At 37.5% G+C, this 12,606-nt stretch overlaps 1 protein-coding gene and 1 long non-coding RNA gene across 10 annotated transcripts in view; one reads left to right on the top strand and one right to left on the bottom strand.

Annotated features, from left to right (window-relative positions):
- Positions 1-12,606, top strand: part of zc3h13 (zinc finger CCCH-type containing 13) — a 301,826-nt gene that overhangs the window by 168,441 nt on the left and 120,779 nt on the right. For all 9 annotated transcript variants that reach the window (XM_073814423.1, XM_073814422.1, XM_073814421.1 and 6 more), the window contains one exon: positions 11,092-11,292. In XM_073814423.1, coding sequence (XP_073670524.1) covers positions 11,092-11,292 — 201 coding nt within the window. The remainder of the gene's footprint in view (positions 1-11,091; positions 11,293-12,606) is intronic.
- LOC141282046 (uncharacterized) lies at positions 4,604-5,511 on the bottom strand. Its single transcript, XR_012336586.1, has 3 exons — positions 5,452-5,511; positions 5,266-5,352; positions 4,604-5,152 (listed from the first exon to the last, which is right to left on the bottom strand). It is a non-coding gene; the product is annotated as an uncharacterized lncRNA (long non-coding RNA).

Below are 12,606 nucleotides of genomic sequence, written 5' to 3'. Positions count from 1 at the left end.
CCCATTCAGAGCGATCTTGAAAACAGACACGGACATGCAGCCGCTTGCCATAGGGCAATACTTCCGGGTTTAAAAAGTTGCGGAAGGGCGCCACCTGGTGGATAATAGCGGTATTGCGGAAAGACGGAAAATCTCGTCATTGGCGGGGAAGCGTTTTCTCTTAATTGACGAGATATCTCGTCAATGGCGGTGAAAGAGTTAGTCTTAAAAGAATTGAGAAAATTTAATCCAGTGACATTAGGCTACATTTTGCTGACAGGATGGCTAAATGGCGATGCATGGTAGCCCATTTATATTTAGTTTATAATGTTGCAAATGCAGCGTCATTAACAAATAACTGACTTACACAAAACATTAACATTGAGCAGCCTAGCTGCTACAAGCACACTCTGAAAGTGGCGGTGGAGGGTAGAGCGCACAGCCCCGCACCTCCCCCTGCCTGCAGAAGAGTGTCTGATACCAGGCACTGTTGCGCTTTTCAACCACATGGGGAAGCTGTAAGTCATTTTTACATGGAAAATTCATAGTGTTGCTTTAAGTTTTACAGTTTGTATATGATGTTAATATGAATAAAAACTTAACTTGAATTCTTTAAAGAGTTTGGGGTGTCTCTCTTTCAAGAGCTTTGTCAAATTCTTTGTTTGATAGCAACAAGTTACTTTATAAGGGATTCCCGTGTGCTCCTTTTAGGCGAATTCCTCTTCTTTAACTCTTGTGGAGCAACAAATACACACGAGCGTATATACTGCCACCATCAGTAACGGAAGAGTTTTGCAACCTCTGTACCTCCGGTACCAGAGACAGCAAGTACCGGCATGTTTAAAAATTGTTGGTATCAACTTTGTTCTGAAGTATCGGTTCTTGTGACATCCTTAATCTGTATGACCATTAATTTAGGGTAATTTAAGATGCAAGGTCATCACACTGTTAACCGGCGCATATACACGCACGCAGCGCGGGGAGGTGAGAAAAAGATATTAAACTTCTTATTTAACATATAAAAGATATTAATCTTTTGATTTAACATATAACAGATATTAAACGTTCGATTTAACATATTACTTGAGTTCTTTGGACATTTTTTTGGATTTACTGTACTCATATCATCAAGTTATCAGGCCATTGGTTATTCAAAATATAGGCTATAATCGCAGCGCACTGCTGACGGCTCAGCTGTCAATCTACTTGCATTTGACTGCACGACAATAATCTACTTTAATCTGTTTTGAAGAAAATCTGCATTATTTTTAATTTATTTTTGTAGACATACAAAATGTAGACAATAATGTCTCTGCGTTATTTTGACCATTTTAGTTGTCAATTGCATGAATTCCCTTGGAGGAGTATTTAAAAGTTCACCGCATGCAAAATGTAAGCCTTAAATATGCCCCAAAATGGAAGTAAAGTTTGACGTGTTGCCTTTGGAACATATATCATAAAGAGATATCAAAAAGTCCCTTCGCAATTTAGTATATACAATGTCTCTGCATCATGTTCACCACTTTTGGTGTCAATCGCATGAATACCCTTGGAGGAGTATTTAAAAGTTCACCGCATGCAACTGTCAAAAAAATCCACCTTTGTGACTGACACACTTCCTGGTGCCTGTTGGTGGTGCTATACCCAAGACTCTCAATAGGAACATCTACTCAATCAGAATCTGTGTCCAAACATGCTCTCCGCGTGTCATCACAACATTTTTTGCCTTAGATATTAGACACTTTCTGTTTCTCTTATTTTGCCATAAATTTGTTGCCATTTGAGATATCAAAAATCCCTTTAGCATCCCCACTTTCTTGACATCATGTTCACCACGTTTCCCTAGGAGGAGTATTTAAAAGTTCACAGCATGCATTTTTAAAAACAATCCAAAATGGCCTACCTCCTGTTGAGTGGAGCTTATAGGTTTGAGTGCAAAAGTTTTTCGGGTCGGTGAGATCTATATAGGTACCAACTTTCGTACATTTGCATACATGTTTGCCCGATCTGTGCACCAATGTTTGTTTTTGCATTACAGGAGGCGCTACAGATCCCCCTGCTACGCACTTGTTCCAGCCTTTGCCCGGTACTAATGACAGACAAATCTGAGTTTTCAAGCATGTTAAGGCATCCAAAGTGGCCAAAAGTGTTAAAAAAAAGAATTTTAAGGAAAACAATAGTGTTTTGCACCTTTTGGTGCAAGCCATTCTGGCCTGCTCCTCGGTGCTCGGGCCCTAAATATAGCTGCAAGCAGCAATGGCAGGCCCTCGCAAGTCTTTTTATCGCTATACATTGGCTCCTAGAAAATTATGCACGGTGGGCATCTGCATAAACCACATGGAATATGATCTTTTTAATTCTGATTTGAGCCACTTCCATATGTGGTTGTAAATCAAATGCAGGTCGGATGTTGTTACGGCCAGCCCGTTTCAAACCGCAACATAAACGAGGGGGTCAGACACCAGTTCAATATTCATAAGATTTTATTTACTTAAACAAACATAACAAAAACCACCCATTACAAAACATAAGTCTATGGAAAAATAAATAATCAAAAGAAATGACAGACAAAATTACTATAACAAATATTAAGGCAACATGATATAAGAAAGCATAAACAAAACAAAATCTCAATGAGAGGTAATGAGCCTCTCTTGAGTTCAAATTGTCAGAGAGTTTTTATACACACACATACCCCTGTTCCTCAATTAATAATTAGGATAAGGGGGTGTCTCAAAACTCCGGGAACTGCCACCATCAGGGATGTAGAGCACTTAGGTTCGTCACAGATGTTTTGCAATGTGACCTCAGTCTGAACAGTCATATCAGAATTCATGCGACCTTTACATCATTCTGGATTAATATGCGTCACAATTGCAGAAATTTGTACCAACGGCATGTTTGCAAAACCACTTAAAATATTCGAGACATTAAATATTAAGCTTCTGTTGCACATCGCCTTATACATGCGAGCCCCTAACACATGTTTGACTTTCCTGATGCATTGTCCAGGTGACCGACCTGCATGTGACCCAGGAGCAGACAGCCTCAGCTTGTACTGTATGCTTTCAAATCACTCGCTCCCATGGAATTGAGATAAAATGCATCGACTGGCCGGTCTTTGTTTGCTACTGGCGACCCATGTCACTCACTTTAGTGACACCAGCCAACCTTAACCCTTCACTTCAGTCAGTGGGTCTCTTGCAGTCAAGTGGTGTCTTCACAACATTTTTACACCTGGTTTTAAGACGTGTTTTGGTTGATTGGTTTATAAGTGTACAAGGGAGACGCATTCCTGTTTACACTTGGTGTTTTTGTCTACTTGCAAGTTTTTTAAATGTTGTGCAGTACATTACTATGGTGGCCCTGAAGTGCAAACCACAACAACAATTTACTAAACAACAACAACAAATAAAAAAACACCACAACAAATTAAAAAACACTGCAACAAATTAAAAAACAACAACACTGTCAGAGGTTCTGACATGCTCTCACGTTTGGTCTTTTTTCAGTTGCTTTAAAACACATTAATGGCTAATATCACATAACACTGTATTCAGCACAAACTGTGCTATAATAATATGTAAGATAAATGTATGTACATGTTTGTATTTTTAAGTAAATGATGTTTATGCGTGGTTAGTAAAAAAAAGAAAACAAAAAGTTGCTGAAATAAGGCCAAGTAACACATCCTAAACATTTGTTAACAAGCAAAAAAGTTATCTACTCTTGTAGAGTAGATAATTTGCTACAAAAAGATGTAAAAACCATTTAACCCACTCATTCACATGAAACAATACATTGATTTAACTTTTGTAAGACACTTTTTGCTGTGTAAAGGCAATATGCAAGGGAGGGTCATTGGTCATGAATATTGATGTGTTTCACACCAGAGACCAAACCCCCTAATGGCTCAGTGAGGAATGTTGGGACAAAAGTATGAATGTGGGGAGACTTAAAGAGAAAATCTTTTGCTTGTAGTTAAAAAAAATAGGTTACAATAAAGTACAAAAGACTTAAGACTTTATTTTAATCTGAAATTAGTAAAATAAAAGTCTTATAGGGTTGCAAAAAATGCTACAAACATGAACAAAACAATAGAGTTAAGAAGCTTTATTGTAATTATAATATATATGTATACATGCAACAATATTCTATATGACCAGTACAATATGGCTCTAATTAAAAGAAAATTATTCTAAATGTCAGCTATGAATGTACAGTTTGGTGTGCATCAAAAAATACTATATATTTACAATATAAAAAATAAGGTATACATTTGTAAACCATTCCACACTGTAACTCTTTGAGAATGGAGTTAAATGTTGTCGTGCCATTGTTCAAAACAGTTCCTATTTAACTGAACACACAATGGAACATTACATGTTTTGCATTTCCAAGGTGTGTTCTGTCTTTTACCATGCACTGTCTTGAGCGCACACAGTTCCGGCGACCAACAGTGGCAGTATTGGTTACATCTGAGGTCAGCTGAGCTACTGGAACTGGCACATGGGTACACCTTGTCTGTTTTGGTTCTGCTCTGTGTTATGCCACAGAGCTCTACAACGAGCTGTTCCATGAACTGTTTGTGGGTCATGTTACCACATAGCTCATTGTGCACAGCATCATATGAAAGTCCATGGCCTGTGGGAAAGTTATTTTTCCCGGTGTACACTGAAAAGTCCACAGTATATCCATTTGAAGAATCTGCAAGCACAAACAACTTGAAGCCCCACTTGGTTGGTTTAGCTTTCATGTACTGTGTCATTCCTGTGTTTGCTTTACATGCCACCATTCTTTCATCCACAGCCAAGTTTCTTTTAGGATGATTGATAGAGGTTTATACAAGCTTGACGAATAGTGTCCATAAGTGGCTTGACCCTGAAAAGACGGTCATGTTCGGCTGCGCCCCTTTTCCTGTCAATTACCTTGTCGTCTTCTGGGTGACTCATGTGCGTCCTTAGGAAAAAACCTTTTGAAGAGACTCAGGGGTGTGTGTGCATCTGCAGGACTCAGCTGTGGTCCAGGTTCTCGTGCAGGAAAGAAACACAAAGTGTGTGGAACCACATCAATATCAGCCTCTGTTTTCCATGACAGAACCGACCTGCTGCTCGCCTGGATGTTGGTCTTGACTCTCTTTGCAACAGGGGCCTTATCACTGTCAGTGGTAAATCTGTAAATAAATAAATAAATGGTTTGGGTTAGAAAAATGTAAAACAAAATATAAAATAAAAATATTACTCAGTATTTTACTATAGTAGTGACACTTTAATAAACTGTACTTACACATTAGTCTCAGTTGCTTTGAGAACTGAAGGAGACCTATGGCGTTTGTGAGTAGTGGGTAAAAGTGAAAGTGATGCTGCCACATTCCTAAAATCATCATCATGTATTTTCCAAAGCACTAAAGCAGCACATTATTAATACTAATATAGTGCACGCATAACAGAAACATGGGTAAATGTGGCTTACACTTGATGAATGTCGGTCGCGTTGCTGTGTGATCTCGTGCGAGGAAATGAAAGCGAAAGTGTTTCAGCCATATTCCTAAAAAAAAAATCATCATAATTAGTATCATTGTGTATTTTCCAAAGTACTAAGCAACAAATCAGTAATACTAATATAGTGCAGGCATAACAGAAAAATGGGTACATGTTGACGTACTCTCTATTGTTCCCAGTTGCGCAGCTGTGTGCCCTCGTGCGAGTACCAGACGAAGTTGGTGTTGCAGACACATTCCTGAAAACATATCTTAATTAATATCATGTATTTTCAAAGTACAAAGCAACACATCAGTATTACAAATATTGAGAACACTTTTTTAATAATTAATAATGTATTCTCCACAGTAACAAACGTATAAAGCAATAACTAAGGCAGTAAAGCAGTAGAGCTGAGATAAGATAATTGGGTACAGAGATGCGCTGTATATGTTTGTTAAAGAGCCACACAGATCCAAAATCGAAACTAACCTTTATTGCAGTGTGTCGTGTAGCTGTCCATCAATGTAAACACGTGTAAAGTAGTTGAACCAAAAAGTGCACGATTAATAAAGTTATTGGCTTCTAAAGCAGGGAGTCGACTCTGAATCGCTGAAACGAGTCGTTATATGGATTGAATCTCCTGACTGTCTTTATCCACGTCACACGAACGCATCCACGTCACATGAGATACTATCTCCGCCTACAGCCTTGCCCGGGAGAAACGAAAACTATGACCCGCCCACAGCTAGTTAGTGTGTGAGTGTAAACATCAGCTCACGCTGTTTTCAGCTTGTGTTGTTTTCACTACCAAAGGAGACTTTTTCAAGGAGGGATATACTAAACGTGTCTGGCTGTGAAGAATCAGTGGTTAAAATTAATTTTTAACGGAGGGATTTAGACGTTTGGCAATGAAAGATGGTTCAGTACCCACTTTATTTGGAACAACATGCGTCTCCTAACCACAACCTGTAAGTATGATTATAGCTACATACTTGCTTAACTCTTTCACCGCCATTGACGAGATATCTCGTCAATTAAGAGAAAACGCTTCCCCGCCAATGACGAGATTTTCCGTCTTTCCGCAATACCGCTATTATCCCGCTATTAGCCCTTCCGCAACTTTTTAAACCCGGAAGTATTGCCCTATGGCAAGCAGCTGCATGTCCGTGTCTGTTTTAAAGATCGCTTTGAATGGGATCTCTATGAAAAGTCGGTCATAAAAATGGAACTATCTTTGCTTTTTGCTCAAAATATGGTGTTTTTGCAAAAACCTACCCATATTCAAAAGCTGATTGCAAAAGAACCACTGAAGGTAGGATGAAACGTTTTTTTTTTTTTTTGAAAGCAGAGGGTCTGTTCTTTCATTTGGTATATTGTATGTTTATATATTTAAAGAAGAACATTTTCTGGAAGGCATTAAACTTTGGTGAAAATCATGAAAAACGCTGGCGCTGGCAACTTTTTTAAAAAACGCGGGCGGTGAAAGAGTTAAAATTAAGTGGTTGGTCAGACCAAAATAATATAACGACAAGGCAGATGATGCCGCAAACTTTAATCTTTTGATGAAGAGTATGTGGTTCGTCAGACCAAAAATAATATAACGAAAAGGCAGACGATGCGGCAAACTTAACCCTATTAAGAGTAAGTGGTTCGTCAGACCAAAAAATAATATATGAAAAGGCAGATGATGCGGCAAACTTAACCCTATTGATAAGGGTAAGTGGTTTGTCAGACCAAAAATAATAAAAGGCAGACGATACACCAAACTTAACACCTATTAAGAGTAAGTGGTTCGTCAGACCAAATAACTAAACCACAAGAAGGCAGACAATACGCCTACTTAATCCTGGTCGTAGATTTGCTGTAACAAAGGATACATCAATTTACTTGCAGTCATTAATACAGAGTAAGGCACAATGAATGCAAATGTAACAATTTATTAACCAGGTAGGTAAAACATAATTCAGAAGCCAATTTACATTCCAATTCAAATACAAAGCAATCAAACAAAAACCATTGCATACCTGGTAAGGAGATGAAGATCTGGTTACAGATTCTTCAAAAATAAATAAACTTTAGGTTAAGTTTACTTATTTTATTGTCACACTTTAACATTGAATTCTGTGGTTATATTAATAAACCAAATTGTACCACTCACATTGAAACCATTCATAATGATATGACACCAAACAAGACCAGTTTCAGATACTTTGTGTATGCAGAATGTAGCATTTCATATACAGTTTGCTTTGAGAAAATGAGGAGAGGGGGACGAGAAAGTGCGGTAGGGTGTGACTCTTCTATCCCCACACCATGGTATAGCTGTCTTGGGGGGTAGATGTGAATTCTTTGAGAAAGGTTTCAGATGATAATTCAACAAGAATTAGAAAATGGTTTTCCTGTGGATTCAGCCATTTGCTGCTGGTCTTAGAAATACCTTTTGTCAGGGTTTGGCACCCTCTTACAAAATGCACTATAAACATTTGTTAAATTATTCATCATAACAGTTTAAAGCCACAATGTTCAGAACATCACACAAAGATATAACACATTTTTGATAAGTAAACCTAAAAAAACCCCAAATGTGATCATGCCGGGAAGCATTAGTCTATTAGTCTACATTATTTTACTTAGCCTTTTTTAATGTTTGATGACAAATAAAAAAGACTTATGTAAGCGGCATAACCGTAATTCTGACATGCCTACATTTGTTGAGTGCACTTAAACACGCCCACACACATAGACTGAGGACGAATGCCAAACGGCGCTTCAGGAAGAAGATGCAGCATAAACAGTCGCTCCTCATAAAGTGAAAATTACGTCGTTTTTCATTGCTTTATTCACCAAATGTATTTTAATGGACTACAGTTTGAGACACAGTAGCACAACTCTCTCTTAAGTTTATACATCAAGAGTTCTGATCTTTGTGGTGGAGTTGGACCGGACACATTTAACCGCATGTGCGTACAGAAAATTGCTCACTTTAGCGTCTTTTAGTGGTTAAATTGTTTAAAATCACTTTAGTGTTAACATTTGCAAGCCTTTGAAACACTGGCAAATGATCAACTTTCACCTATTTAAATTTGCGTATTAATCCGCGAATCGCATCTATATGGATCATGTATCAACTGCGATCCGTTACACCACTAATTAGTAAAAACAAACATCTTGAGATACTTGGTAGCCTACAATATTTACCTTTTATAATTGAGCATTAGAGACTTGGGCTTGAGTAGGCTTCTCATTTCTCCGATGAGTCAACGACGACCGGAAGTGAACTTCGAGTATTGCACAGAAGTCTTGTCAAAGAGTGAAAAAAATAACTGTATTAACTGGTTACCATTATTTTAAATAAACGTTTCTGTTCCGTAACATATATTTTTTGAAAGTTTCTGGTTTTGTTTCTGTTCCTTGCAAAACATCAAAAGTTTCTAGTTTTTGTTTTCGTTCCGTGAACCGCTTCAAAGCCTTGGTTTTAAGTCAATTTTGGTGGTGAAAGGATGTACAGATTTGTCCTTTGGTTTAGCCAATACTTTGTAAAGCCTTGCTGCTGGAATTTACGACCGGCCTGCCTTCTAGTGATGGGAAGTTCGGATCATTTTTCTGATTTGGATCTTTGAATCTCTTTCATCAAAATGAACAAATCTTTTTTTGAGTCATTTCGTTCTTTTCGTTCATTTAAAATATGATTACCTATAATTTCACAAATTACCCCAAAATAACCACTTATGCAAACAAATATGACTTTTCTAACAAGTTATGAGAAATAAAAATCCTTATTTCATTATTTCTTGACACAAGCTCTGAAACATACACAAGAGATAGAAATTATTAGCTTACTCCTAAGTCAGTCCTCGTGTACAAGTCATGGTAATGCAGCCAAAGCCAAAATATAAGAAACGGAACTCCATATTTATCACATTTGTACGCCTCCTCTCGTGTCTAACTTACAGATGTTAGTTGTCAACTCGTCACTGTCTTACTGACTCTCTGTGTTCGGCCAGGCTGTGCCTTCCGGTGGCAAAAGGGGGGTTTGAAAGGATGAGAAGCAGAGATGGTGTGGGCCCTTCGAAACGTCCTCTCCTTCTCCACTTTGGTATGGAGGTTGACCATAAAAGAGTTGTCCGAGCAGCCTTATCTGATTGACTGGACACTGTTAACCCACCAAAATCCAGTCCAAATGTAGTAATTGGGGAGAGGTCTGGAATGCTTTGTTGTACTCTGTTCACTACAGAAGAAACAAGGTGCAGAACAAATGTGCAAAATGCCTGAAATGCAAGGAAACAAAACACAAGCCAAAATGGTTATTAACCTGGAAACCTCTTACCATATGGACGTGTAGCCCTGTCACTGGGGTTGTTGGGATTAATTACCACACTTTTAAAATATTTATTAAAAGCTACTTTTTCACATATTATCATAATGATAATATTCTGTATATTAATATTTTGGGAGAAAGCTGTTGTATGTAAAATCAGATAATGTGCACCCTTACAAAGGCAAAATGTAAAATTGTTTGCAATTCTCCTATTGAATCTCCGGCTATTCTGGATCAACCCCTAGTATTTACATATGAACCGTTCGATTATTAAAACCTGCTTTTTTCAGGTGTTAAATATGGTCTGAAAAATCTTCAGGGAAGTCTGTATGTTTGAGTCTGGAAAAGTATGGAATTTTGAAATGAAAAATCTGTAGGAACCCTGAGGTAACCAATTGATATGTATGGTGCATGTGTGGGATTCAAATTTACATGCATCCCAGTGAGTACGGTCCCATATGTGGGATTTCTTAAATGTTCAGTTATATAACACACTGTCAGATTTAAAATGGCTTTCATGGCACACCGAGACGTGCTTTGGAGAGACTTATTATAAAACAGCTTTTCAAACAATGATTTTAAGCCTTGGATGTGTGTTTTTTGTGTAGCGAACTTTAAAATATTCAGATTTAAATACACACAAAGTGAAGAAGTGGTTGAACGCCTGTCTTATATTTATTTTAAAAAACTGTCTTTAATGCAGTGTTTTAAGGCGTGATGGTTCTTTTTTATGTCAGTAACACCACAATAAAATGTGGAGTTCAAAAGGAGCATCAATTAATTTTTTCAGAAAGATGTTTGTGGAGAAAGCTGTCTGAAACCGCACCCTGTAGCACAAAGCAAAAAGATTTGTTATTGTAAATGTACAGAAATAAAAGTAGACCCTTCACAGTTTCAAATCATGTATTACATGCAAGTGTATGATTATAAATAGAGTAAGTTGATTCCGCTTTGATGAGAAAATCCTGTCAAAACACATTTTTCGACCCTAGGGTGTTAATTTGCACCTGCAGGTATGTAAACTAGTATGTAGAGCTTAAAGAATCAGAGTTTTATCTCATTCTATGGGAAGAAAATGTCATTTCTTGGTAAACAAGGTGAAATCAGCACATTAAATTAAAAAAAGTTAAATTCACTTAATTTTTAAGTAATATCAGCATTTACCATATTTTTTATGCTAACAGAATTTCATTATGTCTGTACATGTACTCTGTATATTGACACTGCTGTTGAATCTAATCTAAAACCCTGAAACTTGCCCTCTGTTGTGACATTACATTAATCTGTGTGCAATCTTTATTTTTTGTCCAGATCTTCAAAAAGCAGCCATAGCCGAAAGAAAGGGCCACGGACTCCAAGTCCTCCTCCACCTGTCCATGTGGGGCCACCAGTGGCTGGGAAGAAACACAAAAATAAACACAAAAACAAGGAAAAAACAGATGAAAAGCTTAAAGAGGGAAAAGAGAGAGGATGTGATCTGGAGAAACACAAGGAGAAAAAAGAAAAGCGCAGGTATGGCCATTTCTTATTGTATACATACATACATTTTCATGTATTGTATAACATATATGAAAAATTAACAACAACAGTTTATTTATTCATTTGTGGTGCATAAAAGGTTGGGTGAGCTTTCTGTGTGGGGGTAACATGTACTACCTGTGTCATGGGGGGTTTACTCAGGGTCTCCAGTTTCTTTCCAAAGACATTCAGGTTAGGTAATTTGGAGGTGCTAAATTGTCCTTCCCCACCATGGGTATAGATTAACCTGTGTATAGATTAACCAGTTCTTATCATGAATATATCCATAGATCAGGAATAGTCATTAAGAAATAAACAAAACTTACAAGCTACATGGCAGAAGAATGTGCCAAATGCAGATCTGTTAAGTATTTATCAAAGCAAATGTGTTGTTAACAAATCACAGGAATTAAGATTTTTCTGTGACATTAGTGCGAGTGCATTTGCCTGAAACACTACTGTAATGCGCACGAAATGAAATTGAAAGTTTTCAGAAAAGGTCTTTAGTGGTGGTTGAGGAACATGTCCATCCACACATTAAAAATTCCCCTTTCCACAATAAAAAAAAGATTTTATCTTATTTGTTTGTATTTTTAATAAAATAACGTTTATGCATTTAACAATTTGAGAGCAAAAGATGCCAAAGTTAAGTGTTTTCTGTGTGCACTGACATGCATACACTCAAATGGACATGCAGTTATAACGCACACACAGAGAGGCGTGTTTAAAAAAGCATGTGAACGCAGAATATTAAAAATATCACAAACTTGGCAAGTATTCTCACAAAAACTGTTACAGGGCTTAAAGTTTTCCGGCACCGTGCCGGATTTCCGACGTGCGGCGCTGACAAATAAATCTTTTAAATATATATTAATATCAATTCGAGTTCATGCGTTCGCCTACAAATAGTATGAGAGGAACTCTCAACCAAACTAACAAACTAGCCAATCAGAAGTAGAATGGGGCAGGTCTTTAAGTGTGGTTGAGATCCAGCTGCAGATGCAGAACGGAGGCCGGAGATGTCACGTTGCAAGTAAACGTAGTTCGCAAGATGGAAAGTAAGTTTATAAAGCATAGGAAAGATATGACCTAATTGATAAAGGACTTAAATCAGTGGCACTGGGCATATATAGAAGGAATAAGGCAGAGACATGCAGCATTTCAGCTGGTGTAAGAAATTAAGAGAAGCAGGTGCTGTCTATTTCAAATGCTGTCTCTCGAATCAGTATAAAGTTGTGTTTGTGTCAAAACGTTTTGCTTGCATTATAATCTGTAATCGCATGCGTTAATGCATCCACGTGAACCAGA

The sequence above is a fragment of the Paramisgurnus dabryanus genome, chromosome 4 (genome assembly GCF_030506205.2).
Source record: "Paramisgurnus dabryanus chromosome 4, PD_genome_1.1, whole genome shotgun sequence".
Taxonomy (NCBI): Eukaryota; Metazoa; Chordata; class Actinopteri; order Cypriniformes; family Cobitidae; genus Paramisgurnus; species Paramisgurnus dabryanus.
Note: the sequence above shows the minus strand (reverse complement) of the source record. Positions and strands in the feature narration are given on the sequence as shown.